Raw genomic sequence first — 23,240 nt, 5'->3', positions numbered from 1 at the left:
AGTGCATGAAGCCATCCAGATGCCAGAAGATTTATAGACTCTTGTTAAATATGTTTTTTTTCTTTTCCGACCTCTAACCCCCAACCCAAATCTCCCCTCCCTTGTTTTTTTAGGCAGTCTACAAAGCATGGCTGTGTTCGGAGTATTTCAAAGCCTCACAGCTTCTGTGTCCTCGCAAGATTCCTTGTAAGCAATACTGCCTGGAAGTCCAGGCCCGATGTCCATTTATTCTACCAGACAACGATGATCTAATCTATGGCGGGTTGCCAAGCTTCATCTGCACAGGTACAGATCCAACACAGCTGTATAAAATAAAGGTGATATAGCTCTAACTCAATGCTTGTAACATTTGCAAAAATATCTTCCAAGTGCTTCAACCATTACCTTCAATGTCCCTGAGTGAAGCCTCTCCATGTTACCATTGGACAGAGAATCACAGCAGGTTCATTACAGTTGAACCTGATCTTGTCCCCTCATACAACATTCAACTGAATATTAAATCAAATGCAAAGTACTTCAGATGCTGAGAATTTAAAATTAAAATGCTGAAAGTGATTAGTAAGTCAAATCGTGTCGGTGGACAGAAACACTTAACATCAAGCATTTCTTTCCACAGATGCTGCCTGACCAGACTCCTCACATGGAGTTATATTTGACTCAAAGCTGAGATCTCATATCAGTGCCATCATGAATAGTAACTATTCTCACCTCCTTAATATCAGACAGCTCGATGAAAACAAAAAAGTAATCCAATTACTGGAAATCTAAAATAAAAACAGAAATTGCTGAAAACACTCTGCAGGTCAGGCAATATCCATGGAAAGCAGAATAGTAGATGTTCAGGTCCTAGACCCCTAGTCAGAATATTCTGATTGGTGTTGCTATTGGTTTATTATTGTCACTTGTATTATTGTCTTGCATACCATTTGTGCAGATCAATTCATTACGCAGTGCAGATACATTGAGTTAGTACAGAGTGCATTGAGGTAGTACAGGTAAAAGAAACAATAACAGAGTACAGAGTAAAGTGTCACAGCTACAGGGAAGTGCATTGCAGGTAAACAATAAGGTGCAAGGTCACAGCAAGGTAGATTGTGAGGTCAAGAGTCCATCTCAACGTACCAGAGAACCGTTCAATAGTCTTATCACAGTGGGATCGAAGCTGTCCTTGAGCCTGGTGGTATATACCCTCAGGCTTCTGTATTTTCTGCCTGATGGGAGAGGAGAGAAGAGAGAATGACCCGGGTGGGTGGGGTCTTTGATTATGCTGGCTGCTTCACCAAGGCAGCAAGAGGTATAGATAGAGTCCATGGAGGGGAGGCTGGTTTCTGTGACACACTGGGCTGTGTCCACAACTCTCTGCAGTTTCTTGCGGTCCTGGCCAGAGCAGTTGCCATACCAAGCTGTGATGCATCCAGATAGGATGTTTTCAATGGTGCATCGATAAAAGTTGGTGAGTGTCAAAGGAGACATGCCAAATTTCTTTAGCCTCCTGAGGAAGTGGAGATGCTGGTGAGCTCTCTTGGCCATGTCGTCTCCGTGGTTGGACCAGGACAGGCTATTGGTGATGTTCACTCCTAGGAAGTTGAATCTCTCAGCACCGTTGATATACACCACCCCCTTTCCTGAGGTCAATGACCAGCTCTTTTGTTTTGCTGACATTGAGGGAAAGGTTGTTGTCATGACACCATGTCACTAAGCTCTCTATCTCCTTCCTGTACTCCAACTTATTGTTATTTGGGATACGGCTTACTATGGTGGTATCATCTGCAAACTTGTAGATGGAGTTAGAGCAGAATCTGAACACACAGTCATGAGTATGTAGGGAGTAGAGTAGAGGGCTGAGGATGCAGCCTTGTCGGGCACCAGTGTTGAGAGTAATTGTGCTGGAGCTATTGCTGCCTATCCTCACTGACTGCAGTCTGTTGGTCAGAAAGTCAAGGATCCAGTTACAGAGGGAGGTGTTGAGTCCTAGGTCTCGGAGTTTGGTGATAAGTTTGCTTGGAATTGTAGTATTGAAGGTAGAGCTGTAGTCAATGAGCAATAGTCTAATGTAGGTGTCTTTACTGTCCAGATGCTCCAGAGATGAGTGTAGGGCCAGGGAGATGGCGTCAGCTGTAGACCTGTTTCGGCAGTAGGCGAATTGCAGTGGGTTGAGGTTGTCTGGGAGGCTGGAGTTGACACGTGCCATGACCAGCCTCTCAAACCACTTCATGATGGTAGATGTCAGAGCCACTGGTCGGTCGACATTAAGGCATATTGCCTTGCTTTTCTTCGGTACCGATAAAGGTCCGGGGCCTGAAACATTGGGGGTTTCTCTTTCCATAGATGCTGCCTGACTTGCTGAGTGTTTTCAGCATTTTCTGCTTTCACCCAGCTCCATCCCTTGCCTCAGGTCATCTGGTCTGAAACCCTCATCCACATCTTTGTAACCTCTTGACTTAACTATTCCAATACACCTCTGGTTGGTTTCCATCAGTCTGCTCTCTGTAATCCTGGAGGTATCCAAAATTCCGCAGTCTGCATCTTATCTCACACTAAGTCTCCATCGCTCTTGTGTCTCCATCTCCTCTATCCTTGTTGGTCTCCATTATTTTAAGCAAAACCTTAATTTTAAAATTCTTATTGTCGTTTCTGAATGCAGCCATGGGTCTCATCCCTGTCCATCTCTGTAGTCAACCATCTGGGATGTCTTTGCTCATCCAGTTTTGGCTCTTGGCCAAATTTAACTCCACCACCAATGCTGCTATGTCCTTGGCTGCCATGCTCCTAAGCTCTGGAAGTCCCTTCTTATATTTCCACCTGCACCCCTCTTTTCCCCCTTTAAAGCACTTTTTAAAAGCTACCTCTGTAGTTTATATTTTGGTCATCTGCCCTAATATCTCTACATATAGGTCATTGTCAATGTTTTTATTCAATAATATCCTGAAAAGAACCTTGGGAAAATTTTTGCTGTGGTAAAGATGATATCTAAATTAAGATTATTGTTGCTGTTAACTTGAATATTTCTACCCTATTCTGCCTTAACCCAAACAAATACAATTCCCAGCGAGGATCAGTGGATTCAGTTTTAGTTTATCCCCCCCAGTTGAAATCATTGAGTTTCAGGGACTTAAACATAGCATTCCTGATCTGCATTGGTTCAATCTCATTTCATGCCCTGTCTTTTAAGGTCCTTGTAAAACAAGTTCGGTTAGTGAAAGGTTGTCAAATCAATCAGGGTTAATGTCACGTTTAAAAGCTTTTTCATCCTTGTAACTCATGGAGTTTAATTGCACTAACACTCCACCCTGAAATTGGATATGCGGAGGATTAGACATTCAGAAAGAAAGAAATTAAAAACAATTCAGATGATCCCAGTGGCCACAATGATTTGAGAATAATGCAGTTGGGTTCTTTTCATGGGAAGGTTCTTGAGGGGTAAAAACAGAAGATGCTAGAAACACTCAGCAGGTCAGATAGCATCTGTGAAAAAAAAGAGTTAATGTTTTGGGTTGAAGACTCCTCAACAGCCTCTTCACATTTCCAGTTTTTTGATTTTCATTTTCTCTTCTTGAGGGGTAGCCAGCTTCCTGAGCAGGTTTTTAACTCTAGATTCTAGCCTTGGATATCTGTTAACCTTTTTTATCCTCCTTTATCTCTCCTCTCTCACTGTTTCAGACCGCCTGGTTTCAAGAATGGGTACATTTTTACATCAAGCAACAAGCTAGTTAAGTTGTCCAAACCTATTCAAGGTTTCCATCAATGAACACTAGATTTTTTTCTCAAATTTTGCTTTAAACGTTTGACACCAGCATGGTGCTGCTGAAATTCACTTACCAATGGACACTCCAGCTCTTGTTGTAAACTACACAAAACCTTATATTTTGGCCTCACCTCAGAAACTTAGGTGCCACTGGTTAGGAGTTGGAAATCTCCACAGGCCGTTACTACAGCACTGTCCCATGATTTGTAGGGTGATCATTGATTCCACAAGTGAGATGTGGAATCATGAAATGAAAACAGAAAATGCTGGAAAAACTCAGCGGGTCAGGCAGCCTCTGTGGAAAGAGAGATAGTCGATGTTTCGGGTTGAGAACCATTTCAGGTTCAGAACTGAGAAAGAGAGAAAGCAAGTGAAAATCAAAGAGAATGCAAGTTAAGTTGCAGAGAAGGTGGGGGATGGCAGTGAGGGGAACAAACGAACGCCTTTAAGAAGCTAGAATGATGTAGCCATTAAATAGGCAGTTAAGCTCCTTTGTCTGCGTGACATATTGCTAATGTTGTGAAATCTGGGTGATGTTGTATAGTCCAGCTGATTATTCAAGCTATAAAGGCCTGGCTATACAACATCACCTAGACTTCATAACTGTTTCATAACTCCAAACAAAAAAATAATCCAATTGCTGGAAATCTGAAATAAAAACAGAAATTGCTGGAAACACTGCAGGTCAGGCAGTATCTATGGAAAGCAGAATAGTAAATGTTCCAGGTCCTAGATAGAATATCCTGATGAAATGTCCAGGACCTGAAATGTTAGGTGTTTCTCTTTGCATAGATGTTGCCTGACCTGCTGAATTTTCCAACATTTTCTGTTCATATCTTGGATTTCCATCACCAGCAGTTTTTTTTTGGTTTTCATCAGATGTGGAATCATGTTGAGAGTTTTTAAAAGGATTTTCTTTATATAATCCTTAGCAGATTTACCTTAGTTTTGGTCTCATACTTGATTACTGATGTAAAGTATCTGAAGAATTGGTGGCTTGTAAAAAGTTTCAAGTCAATATTTAACATGCTGAACAAAAACAATGTTTCATATGAGTTTTGGTACTTCCAGCTTTTGAAATAGTAGGTTTTTAAATAAAATCTTTACTTTAAAACTTTATTTATACAGCACGGTAACAGGTCCTTCCGGCCCAAGGAGCCCGTGCTGCCCAATTACACCCATGTTAACCTACTAACCCGTATGCCTTTGGAATGTGGGAGGAAACCAGAGCACCTGGAGGAAACCCACGCAGTCACGGGGAGAACGTACAAACTCCTTACAGACAGCAGTGGGAATTGAACCCCGATTGCTAGTGCTGTAATAGCTTTACGCTGACTGCTACGCTACCGTGCCGCCCTCTATCATGGTATCTTCTCATTTGTTTACAATCACCAGAATGAGATGAGATGCTGGTACCATATGCAGCTGGTACACCATGCATGAAGTTCAACATTCTCCAACCTCAGTGATGTGAAGAGGCAGTAAACAATAACTCTACAGTGAAAATAAGCTAATACCACATAATTCAATGAAATATGGAAGTAACATGAATATAATTTTCCTCATATTTTTCCTTATTATTCTTCACTGTTCCTTCACAATCCAGCTGACAGAGAGGATTGCATTTACAGTACTGCTGCTTTATTTCTTCACTCATCACTCACATAGGTGCAGGCTTTCCTAACTCATTCAGCTTCTGAATGGAGAGAGGAGAGACTAAAACTCACAGGAGACTAATTATTATCATTAGACATCCTAGAAGCCAGATATTTGGGGACACATTTGTGGAGATTCATTCTGTTGTGTAGTTTTGATGGACACCAGGGTGGAAGATAATGAATCAGGAATACAATGTTGTGGGTTTTCATCCAATCTGAGCTAAATTTTAGCAAGGCTCCAAGTGCATTATTTCACACTTGCCTAGATTAAGTTCCTTTTGCTATTTTTCTGCCCAACTAACTAGAATATCTATATATTTCTGAAGTCTCACTGTCAACCACATGGGCAGTTTTCTCATCATCAACAAACTACTAGTGTGTGTGAGGAGAATATGGAGAGGGTTTTGCATAGAAATTCAATTCCAGCTCAATTTCTAATCTCAACTAAAATGACAGATCTTGAATGTGACATATTCTAAATCACTCAGGAGTGGAATGCCCACCTTTTTGTATCACTTTTTCTGCATTGAGTGATACATATTAAAACTTGGCAAACTTGTAGGTTTTCTGTGTCATCCCAACACATCACAACCCATAAGACATCACAAGCTGATAACAAAAGGTTCCAGAGAACTTATACTTTGGCACTTGTTGTGTCTTCAAAGTAAATCTCTTCATTTTCTTGACTTTATTTATCATGAGGATCATCTCATCATTGGTTCATTATAACTGAATGAGGCTATTGTGTTAGTACAGGTTGAAAATGAGCTATCCCATCTAATCCCACCTGGCATTAGGCCCTTATCCTTGCACATCATAGTACTTCAGTGCTCATCCAAGGACCGTTTAAATATGAAGATGCTTTCTTCCTCTTCCATCCTTTAAAGCGATGAGTTCCAGATCACAACGACCTTGTAGGTATTTTCTTTTTCCTCATTTCATTTATGACTTTGAGTCCAATCACTTTATGAGTCTGTCCCTTGGTCTTATACTCCTCTTCTGTTGGATGTAGGTCATTCTTGTTTACATCTAAGCCTAACATAACTTTATGCACTTGACTCAAATCTCCCTTCTGTTCCAAAGACAACAACTCCAGTTTATCCAATCCTTCTGCAATATCCTTATAAATCTTGTCTACACCTTGTTGAATGCGTGATGATCAGAATAGCACAAAGTACTGGCCACAAGCTCTGGCCTGACTGTTGTATACAGTTTTAGCATAACCTCCCTGCTCATATGTTTGATGTCACTATTAATAAATAAAAGCATCCTGCATACATTTTTAACAACTTTATTGACCTGCCCCGCTAGCTTTAAGGATCCTAAGGTACCTCTCTTCCTCGAGACTCAGTATCCTCCCAATTATTATTTATTTCCTCTCCTAGTACCTCTTCAAATACTTGCCTGGATTCAATTCCAGTTACCATTTTTTGCCCAGCTAACCTATGTCTTCCTGTAGTCGAAATCTTTTCTCCTTACTCTCTACCAAATGGGCAATTTTGGTATCATCCACAAATTTCTACATCACGATCCTTACATTTAGGACTAAGTCATTAATATATACTACAAACAGCAAGATACAATGTATTAAGCCCTGTGCAATTTCACTGGTGACTGCCTTCCCATCACAAAAACACCAATCAACTGTTATCCTTTGCTTTCTGCTACTGAGCCAGATCTGATTTGCCATTCTCCCCTGGGCTTGTACTTGTTGGACCAGCCTCTGATATGAAGTTTGCCAAAAGCCATGCTAAACCCAGCTAGATTGCTTTAAATACCCTGTCCATGTCCATCCTCCTCATTACTTCCTCAATTAAGTTAATGAGAAACAATCTCCCCTTAACAAATCTCGACTAACTGATTAATCTTTATCTTTCTAAATAAAAGTTTATACTGACCTAGAACAGGCTCTACTTATTTGCACACCACTAAAGTTAAACTAGTTATCCTTTAATTATTTGGTTTGTGCCTTCTTCCTCTTTTAAACAATGGTACAACTTTAGCCACCCTCCTATCCTCAGGTGCCACTCCTATAGACAAGGAGGATCGAAAAATTGTGGTCAGACCTGCCTATAATTCCTCCTTTGCTTCTTCAAACACCTGAGAATATTTCAACTGTGTGTGGTGATCTTTAAAGAAGAATCTTCTGCTTTTATTATGTTTATTCCATCCAATGTAATGCATGCTAGGATATGTTTCTGGGCAGCACTATGGTAGCTCATCAAATGCCTGTTGTTCATGTATGTGATTGGGTAATGAATTGGTGAAGGGAATATTTCATTTAAGACCTTGTCATCCTTATGATATGCAGTGCAATTTTCAATTTAATAAGATAAGATATTTATTTATTAGTCACATATACATCAAAGCACACAGTGAAATGCATCTTTTTGCGTTACTGAGAACGTGCTGGGGGCAGCCCGCAAGTGTCGCCACTCTTCCAGCGCCAACATAGCATGCCCACAGCTCCTAACCTTTGGAATGTGGGAAGAAACCAGAGCACCCAGAGGAAACCCACGTAGACACGGGGAGAACGTACAAAGTCCAGACAGCAGCAGAATTGAACATGGGTCACTGGCGCTGTAATAGCGTTACACTAACCGCTACACTATGTTTGCCCCTGCAAACTATCAGCTGTTGTCCTGTTTGAGAGTTGTTCACCATGCACAGAACCAGGATCATGCTTAAACCTATTTCTGTAGCTCACTACCAGACCAGGCTGTGCCAGGAACCTCACTACAAACACCTTTGTCAGACCCTTGTTGTTCACATTCAACAAAAATTCTGGCCAGGGTTTTGGTAATAGATGCCAGCTATTCCGAGCAGCACTTCAAGACCTTTACTGGCAATCTGCACTTCCAAAATGTGTACATGGTGTCCATGTATTCTCACACTGCTTGTTTACTGTAAAACTAACCATACATACCATTTTAATGGAAAAAAGATTGAGTTTTAACTAGCCTCATTACAGAACAATTACTACAAACAGCAGTTGGACCAAATCAAATTTTGTTTGCTTTAAAAATTCCAAACAAACGAAGGATGGGTTTTAAAAATTAAGAGCAGAAGGTAATAAAAAATTACACTGCAATATAATTTATTTTCTGTAGTTACATGCAAGATTTTTTCAGCAAATTTTGAAAGCCAGATCTTACTTTTAAAACGTAACATTATTTTGTGGTGTAAATTAGCACACCATGTACAAAGCATGCTGAGAATGGAAAAAAAGAATGGACAACGGTTTCAATTAAACCAAGTCCACAAGAAAGCCTTCCAGTTTAAATGCAGTGGTATTTGGGCCCATTGTAATTTAAGCTGCAGGTCATCTTAATTGTAAAGAGGAATATTCTAAAGAACAGAAAACTGCATTTAGTAGGATTGGCAAATTTAGCAATTACTGTGGGAGAACATCAGTCCTGTGTGCAGATTTATTTTCTTGAAGTATATCATGCTTCTCACATTGAAGAAGATGGATACTTTATTCATCAAGGTGAGAAAGAGCAGTGAACATATATACTTGGGATATATTTTAACTGAGTCTGGAGATTTTAGCATTTTAAAGATGATAAAACCCAAACTCATTCCTCTTTTGCTATCTCTATTCCATCCAATGTGATATGGTTTCCTTGCCAGCACTGTACATTCTTTATGCATGGAATTGGGCAATAAATTGGTTTAGGGGCATTGCATTCATGAACTTCGCCTCTTTTTTTATACAAAGCACAAAGTTAAACTGGTAAATTAGTTTATTATTGTCGCATGTACTGTACAGTGAAAAACTTTGTTTTGCATGCCATCCATCTAGATCATTTCACTACAACAGTGCATTGAGGTAGTACAAGGGAAAAGAATAATAGAATACAGAATAAAGTGTTACAGTTACAGAGAAAGTGCAGTGCAGAGAAAATAAGGTGCAAGGCTATAACAAGGTAGATTGTGAGGTCAGGAGTCCATCTTATCATACTGGGGAACCGTTCAATATTTTATAACAGCAGGATAGAAGCTGTCCTTGAGGCTGGTGGTACGTGCTTTCAGGCTTTTGTATCTTCTGCCCAAGGGAGAGAGAAGAAGAGAGAATATGTAATCAATAGCAGAAACTGGTTGATGCACAGAACTAGGATCATGTTTTAAACCTACTTCCATAGCTCAGCACCAGACCAGGTGGCACCAAGAGACAGAACCACAACATGTTTATTGGATCCTGCTGTTCACATTTAAAAACACAATGGCTGGGGTTTTGCTTATAAATGCCAGTAACTCTGAGCATAACTTTTGGGGCATTGCAAGGGAACTTGCACCAAGTTGGCCTGAAGACACTGGTCATTGGACAGTCATGTTATCCAGTTCAGCACTGGCACCTGCAAAGCAAGAAATTACTTATATCGTTGGGCAATTTACCCCACCAACCAGCACAACACTCCCCCCTCCCCAAGTCTGTGCCTCTGATTTCATAAATCCCCTCCCCCATGAAAATCCTGATCCCTATTTTCTCCTGATTTCCTCAAATGCAGGTTTCCCACCCACCCCCCAATATTCCCCAACCCTGTCCAAACACAAATGCTGGTGTGACACCTAATATCCCCTACCCCAAACACAAAGCACAAAACACTCTTTAGTTTAATGTTGTGCGATTGAAAAGCATTTCTTCTCAAGATTGAAGTGGAATAACAACCTCTTCTATACGAGGCACATATATTATGAAGTAATTCTCCATGCAATCGCCCTTTTTTGGGTATTGTGGAGAAGCTTTCGCTGACACAATACATTGAATGGCTCCTTCTGCAACCACGTTTTTCCACTCAGCCTGGCCGGAAAACCAGATGGGAGAAAAGGTCAGCTTCTCAAGAGTGAAATGCAGGATTGTTTTGATTACATCTTGGAAATCCTTAACAGATCAGGCAGCATTCGTGGAGAGGGAAATACATTTAACATTTCAGTTCAGTGATCTTTCATCAGGTTCGATTTGATGAAAGAGTGTTGATCTGAAATGTTAGTGTTGTTTCCTTATCCATATGTAGTGCCCATCCTGCTGAACATTCATATATTTGTTTTAATATTTCTAGTAGAGTGTTTCCTTTGTGCTATTAAATGACATGTATGTGCTATTTTGTCAAATCATATTAACTGAATTCCTAGAGCCAGAGATGGAGGAAAATACTCCCATCTGTCCTATAAACCAATGTGCTGACTAACATTTTAAGTTTTATGGGAGGAGGCTGTTTTAGATTTTAGAAGGCATTATTTAATAATCTGGTAGTTTAGGGAATAGTAATCAAGACCAGGGTCTTAAATCTAAGCAAAGCAAACTCTGAAGGTAGAAGGCATGAGTTAGTAATGGCAGATTGGGAAACTACAATAAAACAAGTACTGGTTAATATTTAAAACAATAATACATAGTTTGTAAAAAAAAAGTCGCCTTAAGGCACAAAAAGAAAACAACAGGAAATGTAGTCTAGTCACGGTTAACAAGAGTATTCAAAGACAGTTTTAGATCAAAGGAAAAGGCTTAGAATATTGACAGAGAGAATTATATAAGGATTGGGCAAATTTCAGCATTCAGTAAAAGGAGAACCAAGAAATTGATAAGGAAAGGAAAGGTATGTTATGAAGCTAATGTAATGAAATAAGTAAAAAATAGACTTCTATAAATATCTAAAAAGGAGAAGATTAGCAAAAGTTAACATGGTCTCTTATGGGCAGAGACAGGAGGAATTATATTGGGGAATAAGGAAATGGCAGAGAAACTAAACAAAGATATGGAAAACCTCTCAGGAAGAGTAGAGAACAAGCCTAGATTATCATTATCATTCATAATAAAACATAAGTATCAGAGAAATTAATTAAACTGAAAGCCAATAAGTCACCAGGCCTTTATTGAAAGAAGATTAGAATACAAGAATAAAGCGGTCTTACTGGAATTATATGTGGTCCTGGTGAGACCGCACCTGGAGTACCATATATAGGTCTGATCGCCCAACCTAAGTAGATTTATATTTGCCACAAAGAGAGGGCAGTACAGGTTCACCAGATTGATTTCTTGGATGCGGGATCTGTTCTGTGTCAAGAGGTGAGGGAGATTGGATCTATACTCCACTGAAGCAAAAAACTACAATAAAATTGTTGAAGATATTTAGGAGATAAGGCACCATTAGCAGAGAGAGAAACAGAGACAACATTACAGGTCAATAATCCTCACCAGAATTGGAAAAGTGAGAAAGTTATTTTAAGAGGTTACCTCATCTACTGTGCAGGAGACTACAACATGGGCAATACACTCATGAGTTTAGAAGAATGAGAGGTATTTTCACTGAAACTTACAAAATTCTTGAAGGGTTTGACAGTGTAGATAAGGGATACTTTTACCCCTGGTTTGGTCATCTAGAACCAGGTCTTACCTTTTCAAAATAAGGTGTCAACCACTCAGGACTAAGATGAGAAGAAATTTCTTCACCGAGTGGGTAATGAAATTTTGGAATATTCTACCCAAGAGAGCTGTGGATTCTAAGTTGCTGAGTATTTTCAAGACAGGCACTTTTTGATGTTGAGGAATATGGGATAAGTGCAAGAAAGTGACACTGAGACAATAGATCAGGCGTGATCTTATTGAATGATGGATTAGGCACAAAGGGCTGAAAGACCTACACTTGCACCCACTTCTTAAGTTCCACTGTTCTTGAATTAAGGAAGTTCTGAAATGTACTCTTGAACCTGCAGTTTTTCTCAATTTTTAGGTGTACTAATGTCTTTGGATAAACAGTAATTTTTGTCTACAGTTCTTTCCCCCTCTGCTTCTGATGGATGAGTTGCGGGGAATTGTTTCCATGACATTGGCAGCCCTTCAAAAATTAAGTGTGAACCTGAACAGTCAGTGTTACTCAGTTCATAGGGATCCAGAGGTATAACATTAGCCAATCCCTCCCAATGAATGCTAAGGTCACCCCTACTCTTCCAGTCAATTAATTCAGCACACACCAGTAATTGATACTGGGACACTCCTATTTGAGTGTCTCACCACATTAATACACTGGGTCAACAAGAAGGCAATAAATTTGTGAAAAATTATTTAATTATCTTGCCTCATTATTCTATGTTGCAATTTGCAACGTATATGAGTTTGATGTATGAAGGAAACAGACTGACTGACACATTAATGCCAGATAACCCAGGGTTCTGGCCCTAAAGGAATACTTCCTCTGTGGAAAGAGAAACAGTTAACATTTCATATGGAAGACCCTTCGCCCATTACCTTAAGTCTGTCTTCTCTGAGCAACCTGGTGTCATGAAAATTCTGATAAAGAGTCTTCAACCTGAGAGGTTAACTCCGTCTTTCTTTCCACAGATGTTGCCTGACCTGCTGAGTATACCCAGTATTTACTCCTTTCATCTCAGATTTCCAACTTCTGCAGTTTTTTTTTTAAATTTTCGAATCCTCACTCTGCTTTTTTTTCTGGTTGCATTATCAACTTATGTGTGAAAGCATTGCGAACTTTCATGGTTCTGTTAATAACATTGAATATTTTACAATTGTGATGGCCCAAATATGTCCTGATCCATCAAATGCAGAAATTATGCTAAAATATTTGTGGGTTTTTCAGTTGGTCTTGTCAATGGTAAGATGTAGCAAACGTCCTAAATCTCGTTTAGGATGTCATTATGGAACACTAGCACAAAACAAGCAGAAATCAGCATGTATATAATCTTAGCCAGCTGATAATGCAGAATATACAACAACTTGCCTCAAAACATCCCACTTTAGTTTACTGATCATAAAATCATGGAATCATCCTGCACAGAAAAAGGCTATTTGACCGTTTGTGCCATGACAGCTCTTTGAAAGGGCAATCTGATTAATCCCACTTCCCTACTCCCTCACCATGACCCACAGTTCTCTTAATTATTAATCCAGGTTCCTTTTGAATGTCCCTGTTGAAGCTGCTTCTAGTATCCTTTAAGGAAGGACATTTCAGATTGTAACAACTCACTGCATTAAAATGTTTTTTTCCACATACTGCTTCTGGTTCTTTTCCCATTATTCTTTCTGGACTGCTTGATGTCACGGAAATTAAATTTTGTATGCATCAAGTCATCACATATACACGTTAAATATATCATGTTTAAGGAAATTGAAATGTAAAAACATTATTCTATATTTTCTTGCCATAAGTAAGCAGTCCAAGAGAATAAATTACAGGATGTCTCAGTAATAAAAATGCAAAAGGCTGAATTAAATAATTGCTGTAAGAGAGGTGATTTAGTCACCTTGCATTCTGCTAGTTCTAAGATGTAGATGGAAGCCCATACACATTCTGAACATTCTGAACAGGCACTAATTGGTGTTGGTATTGGTATTGGTTTAGTATTGTCACTTGTACCAAGGTACAGTGAAAAGCTTGTCTTACAAACTGATCATAAAGGTCAATTCATTACACAGTGCAGTTACATTGAGTCAGTACAGAGTGCATTGATGTAGTACAGGTAAAAAACAATAACATTACAGAGTAAAATGTCACAGCTGCAGAGAAATTGTAGTGCAATAAGGTGCAAGGTCACAACAAGGTAGATCGTGAGGTTATAGTCCATCTCTTCACATAAGGGAACCATTCAATAGTCTTATCACAGTGGGATAGAAGCTGTCCTTAAGTCTGCTGGTATATGCCTTCAGGCTCCTGTATTTTCTACCCGATGGAAGAGGAGAGAAGAGAGAATGACCCGGGTGGGTAGGGTCTTTGATTATGCTGGCTGCTTCACCAAGACAATAAGGGGTAAAGACAGAGTCCAAGGAGGGGAGGCTGGTGTCCGTGATGCACTGGGCTGTGTCCACAACTCTCTGCAGCTTCTTGCGGTCCTGGGCAGAGCAGTTGCCGTACTAAGCCGTGATACATCCAGATAGGATGCTTTCTATGGTGCATTGGTAAAAGTTGGTGAGAGTCAAAGGGGACAAACCAAATTTCTTTAGACTCCTGAGGAAGTAGAGGCGCTGGTGAGCACTGGTGAGGCGCTGGTAATGCAGGAATCCCATGTCCTCTGCTTATTTACTCAGGAGTGGAATTAATGAGCTCGTTGGAGTTTGAGGCAACGTAACTTGAGAACTACACAAATGAGAAAGGAAAGTCATGCATTCTGATATTTCAACATGAAACAAGCTACTTAAACTTCTTCCAAGAAAACAGTGTAACCCTGCCAATACATCATGATTCTGCCTAATCCTTCCAGGAAATTTATCAAGACATGAGATTAACACCTCCATAATCCATATATATTGAAACACTATCAGTAATTATCTCATATTCAACACACTTAGTCTTACCAGTTCCTTTGTATTGATACCCAGACTCCCACTGTTATAAGACTATTGAACGGTTCCCTTATACAATGAGATGGACTCTTGACCTCACAATCTACCTTGTTATGACCTTACACCTTATTGTCTACCTGCAAAGCACTTCCCTGTAGCTGTGACACTTTACTCTGTATTCTGTTATTGCCTTTACCCTGTACTTCCTCAATGCACTGTGTAATGAATTGATCTGTACGAACAGTATGCAAGACAAGTTTTTCACTGTACCTCGGTACAAGTGACAATAATAAACCAATACCAATACTAATACTCTTGCTGGTGCCTTCCAGAGAAATGGCGAATAAATTGGTGAAAAGAATACATGTGCTTATGCAAAGTATAATTATTTGTTATGTTTTATCTCCCTCTCATTTGTTCACTAGTCTTTCTGATCACTAGTCACTCTAAAGTTGCAGTAACCTATTATCATTCTAAATCTCTCTTCAGGTAAGCACCAGCAGCCTGCTATGACTCTCTATTGGGTAATTTCCACTCTTTCTTTCTCTATATTTGTTACAAACACAGATCCACGAGTCTTAATATCACCATTTCTGCGAAGGCAACAGAAATCTGCATAATCTAGTAACACTTGCTTTGAGATAAATGAAACTCTATTGCTTTGAACAATCACCTATCAATGCTCTTGAAAAATTTGTTTTGGGTAAACACATTTAAATTCTTTCTTCTTGCTTTTATATAACAACTCTCACCCTAATCTTTAAACTGTTAACAGCTGTGTTTATGAAATGGTATTTCTTAGTTTGTTTTAATGGTTTGAAGATGCTGTTTGAATAGAATAGCCTTGCAGAGAAACAGGCTTGTTTTCAGTTCCAATTTGGTTTTAATCCAGTGCCTCCCCTCCAGTTGAAAGTGTTCCTCACGCTATTTAGAGATGCCATTGGGCATCAATTTCCCTGTCAAAAGAAAATTATTGTCTTCTCCTTTACATTTGGCACAATGAACATATTCTGCTATTTTTGCACAGATATAACAGTTCGGTCTACTTAATCCCATTTTCCTGCCTATTCCCCGTATCTATAGATTGCACTATTTCAGTTTTAAACATGACATTTGACTTTGTTTTTGTGGTCTTTTAGGGTGTGTCCTGAACCTAATCACAAATCTTAGCATGAAGATTTTTTTCTTGAATATACTTTATCCATTTAACTCAAGCTCTACAGTTATGCCAACAAGCTAGTTACCATTTCCAAAGTTTTCCTCCTTTTGATCAGTGATATTCTATTTTGGCACCTGCCAGTTCCTCACCACATTACAACTGTGCTTATTTTGGCTAACTGGTCATGAGGTAGTGTCTGCAAGTTAACCCACAATACATTTACGGTTGTCTTAAACAGGCTGTGTCCACCTTTGATCTAGCAGTGCTCTTGAAACTTTGCATTCTCCCTGAAAATAAATCATAAGACAGAAATGAATAAGGTAAAAGCAGTCATTATTCCTCATTTATGTCAAAGGAACTTATATTCTATCCAGAAAATTCTTGAATGTCTGCAAGAATATTTGTTTTCTATTCGAAACCCTGTTCCATTTATTGATCACTACGTGAAGAATTTTATGCCCGCTTCATAACTTTTCACTGTGCTAAAGCTACACCCCCTTCTTCTACTTCTAGATTTACTTATTCTATTCTATTCCACATCTCCTTGCCTTTCAATGGTGAATAGAGTCATAGAGCAATACTGCATGGATACAGGCCCTTTGGCCCAACCAGCCCATGCCGACCATGGTGTCCACCCACCCAGTAGTCCCAAGTTTGTGCTTTCGGCCCATATCCCTCCAAGCCCCACCCCTCTATGTACCTATCCAAGTGCTTCTTAAATGATACTTTTGTACTGTCTCAACCACTTCCTCTGGCAGCTCATTCCATATATTCACCACCCTCCGTGTGAAAAAGTTGCCCCTCAGGTTCCTTTTAAATCTTTCCCCTCTTACCCTAAACCTATGCCCCTAGTTTTGGACAAAAGTTTCTTTCTTGTCACTGCAACATGAATTTGTCACAATACTTATGTGATGGCTGTAGTCCCATTATTTATCAACTGGAGACAGTTGATGGACGTCTGGTATGAGAATTTCAAGATTATGAGTTCAAGTCCCACTTCTAGCTAGTTGATATTGTGTCACTGAGGTTTGAGTTTTGGATCAAATGTTAAAGTAGAACTCAATCCACCTCCTCAACACATCAGCACCCAAAGAAGAGCATAGAGTTCTTCCAACATGTTAATGTCCAACAATATATTACTTGATTATTGATTCATTTGATGCTTGCAAGATCAATGTCACACATGTACTGCACATCAAAAGTAATCTACTGATGTGTAAAGCAATTGAGGGCATGAAAGAGATTATACTTAAATGCAAGCTACTCCTTTCAACCACCTGAAATTTGATCTCAAGTGGTCTAATTTCTGAGTCATCAATGAGAGGGTTGACAGCTTCAAGTTCCTGGGAATGAACATCACCAACAGCCTGTCCTGGTCAAATCACGTAGAAGCCATGGCCAAGAAAGCTCACCAGCGCCTCTACTTCCTCAGGACGCTAAAGAAATTTGGTTTGTCCCCTTTGACTCTCACCAACGTTTACAGATGCACCATAGAAAGCATCCTATCTGGATGTATCACGGCTTAGTACAGCAACTGCTCTGCCCAGGACCGCAAAAAACTGCAGAGAGTTGTGGACACAGCCCAGCGCACCACAGACACCAGCCTCCCCTCCTTGGACTTCGTCTTTACCCCTCGCTGTCTTCGTGAAGCAGCCAGCATAATCAAAGACCCCACCCACCCGGAAACTTTCTCTCTTCTCTCCTCTTCCATCGGGTAGAAAATACAGGAGCCTGAAGGCACGTACCACCAGACTTAAGGACAGCTTCTACCGCACTGTGATAAGACTATTGAACAGTTCCCTTATGCAATGAGATGGACTATGACCTCACGATCTACCTTGTTGTGACCTCGCACCTTATTGCACTGCACTTTCTCTGTAGCTGTGACACTTTGTACTGTTATTGTTTTTACCTGTATTACATCAATGCACTCTGTACTGACTCAATGTAACTGCACTTTGTAATGAATTGACTTGTACGATCGGTTTGTAAGACAAGCTTTTCACTGCACCTCGGTACAAGTGACAATAATAAACCAATACCAATACCAATCTGTACTTTGCCCCCAAACTTGAATCAATTATTGCCCTGTTACAGTTTCTAAAATATCAGTTCTTTAATCAACAGATGTCAATAATCATTTCATCTGGCTGTTATTGTATTGACCTGAGGGCATATGTTGCAGTAAGAATGCATGCATATGTTATTTGATTAAGTCCTTGGTCATTTCATTGGGAATTGTCAGCATTTGTTTCATTTAAAATGTATAGACAGTACATGATGTAGATTAGAGTAGCTCTGAACAATTGAAAATTAGATCTGTATGTCATTAAATCATTACTGCGTAAGACATTGACCACAACTGTCAACAGAAATAATAATTTATGGGACAGTCGAGTGCATCTGAGTGTTCAGTTAAACACTCCAGTCAATAATACAAAATCCCACACAGATAAAACTTGCAGTCAATTAAAAATATCTTTACTTAAGATATACAAAACTTATCTTTTTCCACAATTTGTTGTATGCATCCTTTCCTATGATATCTGAAGCAAAGAAAGTGAGAAACAGTCCCCACACAAGTATCTCTCATGTTACTTGCCTAAACCTGCCTTTCTATGGAATTAGGTAGAAGAGGCAAAGGACTGAAGAAGAAGGAATCCAGTAGGAGAGGGCAGTGGACCATGGAGTAAAGGGAAGGAGGTGGGGAATCATTTATTGTATCCAGTGCTCCCTGTGCGACCTCCTCAACATCAGTGAGACCCGACACAGGTTGGGTGACTGCTTCGTTGAGCACTTTGCTCCGTCCACTGCAAAAGCAAGGATCTCCCGGTGGCCACCCACTTCAATTCCACATCCCACTGCCACATCAGCAGGAATGATGAAACAGCTTACAGAGAGGAGGTGGTGAGGCTGGTAGATTGGTGCTCAGTCAACAATCTCTCCTTGAACGTGGACAAAACAAGAGAGATGATTGTGGATTTTAGAAAAGCTCAGGCTGACCACTTACCCCTGTGCATCAATGGCATCATTGTACAGAGAGTCAGCTGTTATAAGTTCTTGGGAATACATATAGCAGGCGACCTGTCCTGGTCAAACAACATCTCCTCCCTCGCCAAGAAGGCACAGCAGCATCTCCACTTTTTACGCAGCTGAAAAGAGCAAACCTGCCCTCCCCCACCCTCACCACATTCTACAGGGTTACCATTGAGAGTGTCCTGACCAGCTGCATCTCTGCCTGATACGGTAACTGTAACATCTCTGACCGTAAGTCTTTGCAGAGAATTGCGAGTACAGCAAGAAAGATCGTTGGAGTACCTCTTCCCTCCATCTCGGATACTTACAGTACACGATGCACACGTAAGGTTTATAGAATTATAGACGACCCTTCTCATCCCTCCCATGACCTAATTGTCCCACTGCCATCTGGCAAGAGGTACCGGAGCATCCGGGCCAGAACTACTAGATTGCACAACAGTTGTTTCCCCCAGGCTGTCAGGCTCCTGAATACCCTGGTAGACAAATGCTGCGTCAAAAGCTCTGGTTTGCACAACGGTGTATAAGAACTTTGGCTGCTGCTGAACATGTTTATACAACGAGTACAACACACTGAGCTTCTATTTCTCTTGTCCAACTTGGTTTTGCACTAACTCTGCACTAAATTTGTATTTTGTATATACTGTTTTTTTGCACTATTTGTACTTGGACTATTTTTTTTTGATTTTTTGTTTTTTGTTTGTGTTTATTGTATGTCTTCTGCTCTATGTATGTCCTCTGTTGTGAGAGTCTGGGGGAAACGACATTTCATTCCACCATGTGTTTTTATGGCATGGATGAATGACAATAAAGTAGCTTGAACTTGAACTATTGACATGTCTATCCACAGCCACCCCTACTTCCACATTGAGGCCAGATGCAGGTTGGAGGAACAACACCTCATATTCCACCTAGGTCGTCTCCAACCTGATGGCCTCAACATCAATTTCTCTAACTTCCGGTAACCCCACCCCTCTCCCCCCCTCCTTTTTCTCCCCCCCTTTTGTCTTCCCTCATTCCTTGGCCCCATCACCCCTTCTCTTTCCCTTCTCCCGCCCTCATGACCTGCCCATCTATTCCCCACCTCCTTCCCTTTACTCCATGGTCCACTGTTCTCGCCTATTGGATTCCTTCTTCTTCAGTCCTTCCTATCACCTCTCAGCTTCTTACATCACTCCCTTTCATCCCCCCTTTCCCCACCCACCTACCTTCCCCCTCTCACCTGGACTCAGCTATCCCCTGTCAGCCTGTGCTCCCCCCAACTTCTTCAACCTTCTTATCCTGGCTTCTGCCCTCTTCCTTACCAGTCCAGATGAAAGGTCTCGACCCGAAATGTCAACTGTTCATTTCCCTCCATAGGCGCTGCCTGACCTGCAGAGTTCCTCCAGCATTTTGTGTGTGTTGCTCCAGATTCCAGCATCTGCAGAATCTCTTGTTTCTACGGAATTCACAGCCGTTATTGCTGATGAACCTTGGACTGCAGTGGCAAAGGAATTGGATCAGTGTTAGTGATCATAGGGAAGGTAGCCAAACACTGTGTCTTCCCTCATTTTCATGACCAGCTTTTTTACAATTACCTTGAGGTTGCATTAAGAGAATTTCTTTCAGGATCTGGGTGGCCTCATATTGTGTCCCAGTGGCAATGATGTGGCAGCTGCAAATTCTGAAAGCAGCTGTCAGGGACCACAGGGTTATATTTTAATACATCAGTCAATGAAAATTGCCCTAATGATTCTTTAAGTATATCTCCGACCAACTTAGGTTTTTTTTAGTATTAATACTGCAAGCAGCACTCAGCACTTAACTAAGGGTGTAATCCAATTTCTAGGCATAAGTACTTACTGGTGACTTCAAAATTTTCCATTGTACATTCATATGTAAACTGTCCTTCCAATTCCAGTGGTTCATCCACCTCTCCCTTCCACATTGATAAGCTAAACGAGTACTTCTAAAGCGTCAGCTGTTTCTTTCCCTCCATAGATGCTGCCTGACCTGCTGAGTTCCTCCAGCATCTTGTGTGTGTTGCTCCAGATTCGAGCATCTGCCGTCTCTCTTGTGTCTCCTCCCCTTCAATCTACTCCTGATTTTAGAGATCAATTCAACTCTTCCTTTGAACCTATACTAATCCTTTTCATCTCTTCCTATTTCTCTATTTCCATACATTCCCTCCCACTGCTACATTTAGCTTGCTTAAAATTTAGCTCTTGCCTCTTTGTTTTCTATGCTCAGGGCTAGTTTGCATGTGAGAAGATGATCTTTAATCCCAAATGTTCTTCTACATCTACTTTAATTGCTGATCTGTGTTGAGTTAGCTGATCTCAGCCAGAACAGAGGAATGGATTTTACGACTTTGTTCAGAGGCCCTTGGCTTGGAAATGAAAAAAATACTGCTGCCAGTTCCAACCTCTGATCCCTCTGATACACGATCCGTGTAAATTTCAGCTTGGGATTCCAATGCAGTGTTCTGTACAGTGAAATAATATGTTGGCTGTTAGCTCCTGATATTCCTCTCTTCCATGTGCCAGAGCATTAGTCAGATGGAACAAAGCCACAGAGTTAGCTTAAACCCTTGGTGCAGGCTGGCCACTGACAGCAGCCTCACCCAACCTTGCAAGCAAAAAAGCCAGCTGATGCTGCAGTAATAGCCACCAGCTTTGGATGCTTTCTGGTGCTCTAACACACCAGAGACTCCAACACTGGCAGCATCAGCTGCCTCAAGAATTCATTGGGTTCGAGCTGGGAGTAAAAAGTACTTGGTTATTTTGTCTCTCAGCTCTATCCTCTGACCTTTGGAGCTCTGGGTGCAAGGACTGGCAAAAGGTTCTTCAATCAATCCCAAAGTAAGTGAAAATATTGAAAGGAAGACATGCTATGATTCTATGTTGCTTCTGATCCAGTTCTTTGCTTTTTTGCAACAGGGCTACTAGAAAACCATTTAACCAATGCAGAGCCAGAATGCTGTGATGTCAGATGGAACACCTGTGATCTTTCCTGGGATAAAGGTTACAATATATCTACCAAATCCATGGACTCCGTGTTGCATCATAAGTCTTCACTGCCTGTTTCAGCAGCACCTCGACTGTGCAACAGCAGACTCAAGCTGTGTGTTTTGGTATTAATTCTTCTACACACTGTGGTGACATTCTCTGGGTTTCAGAACAATAGCAGAGTTGGCATGGAGGCAGTAAGTGCACTGGATGACAGTTCTGCAGGTGAAGAGTAGAAAAAGATGTCTTCTTCCTTTCTTTTTTGTTTCAACAGTTCGTACAGGGCCATGGTACTGAACAGCAAAGAAGCTCAAGGAGTTTTCAGAAGACCACCCAAATGAAGAGCTGGGCTGCAGGCAGCCATGTGTTACAGTGCGCAGCAAGGCTCAGAAGACAAAAATCTGGCCATGGCAGATCCAGAAATGCTTATCTGCTCTGATAAGGAGAGATGGTTTAAAATGTTAACTGATACAACAAGGGTAGAATTAATTTGGGAAAAGCATAGCTGTCTCTGGGACAGATACTAGAAATAGACAGTTACTGTAACTCCATCTGTTCCACACGCAACTAAGAAGGTTTAAGATGTATAGACGCACTGAACAATTTCATTACAGGATGTTTTTCTTTTGCCTTCTCAATTTGTAAACAAGCTAAACTCTAATATGGTAGCCTTCAACAAGTTTTTTGTGGTGTCTATTCCTACAAACACGACTTAGTTGTCCCAGGGACAGATAGCAATAATCCTGTGCTTGAACCAAGAATGTTTTGCATTTCTCAGAAAGTTGGATAGGTGTCTGAATCCCTGAATAGTGTACTTGCCCAAACAACTCTGGTAAATATTTCTCCTCATGACAAACCCAATGCTGATCTGTCATCTCATTGTTAACAGCTATTTAAAAACTGTTAATTATTGTCATGAGGAACACCAGCAAAGGAACTGTGAACAACTCAATTGCAGGAAAGGTAGGCAAACACTCTAAAACTATATGATTGGTAGATTGGTAGAGCTAGCAATTAATGCACCCTCCTGCCTACCAATGTATGTAAAATGTGCTTCCTCAATTCTGAGCAGACTGCTGGGCATGGATATCATGGCTACCCAACTCAAGACTATGGAAATAAACAGGTGATGGCTGCCTTAGAGGCAGCTTATCACCTTAATATGAATGCTACGAGTATTAATGAAAGTGGGGTGGCATTGGAAGTGGGTATAGGTGGGGATATTTGGGTACTTCCATTTTAAAAGAGAAACACCAAAGGATGTTTGAGTCCATTTTAGAACGATGTAGTAGTAGATATGTGCATCCTACCTACTGCCTGTAAAAGCCTAGTACTGACAAATGGAACTCCTGGCTCAGTA

General features: G+C 40.5%; 1 protein-coding gene across 1 annotated transcript in view; it reads left to right on the top strand.

Annotated features, from left to right (window-relative positions):
- Window positions 1–22,116, top strand: part of nalf2 (NALCN channel auxiliary factor 2) — a 334,928-nt gene extending 312,812 nt beyond the window's left edge. Inside the window, exons 2-3 of the mRNA XM_052022327.1 lie at window positions 114–285; window positions 21,812–22,116. Coding sequence (XP_051878287.1) covers window positions 114–285; window positions 21,812–22,116 — 477 coding nt within the window. The remainder of the gene's footprint in view (window positions 1–113; window positions 286–21,811) is intronic.
- Window positions 22,117–23,240: the final 1,124 nt, after the last annotated feature.

Source organism: Pristis pectinata, chromosome 8 (assembly GCF_009764475.1).
Source record: "Pristis pectinata isolate sPriPec2 chromosome 8, sPriPec2.1.pri, whole genome shotgun sequence".
NCBI classification, from domain to species: Eukaryota; Metazoa; Chordata; class Chondrichthyes; order Rhinopristiformes; family Pristidae; genus Pristis; species Pristis pectinata.
Note: the sequence above shows the minus strand (reverse complement) of the source record. Positions and strands in the feature narration are given on the sequence as shown.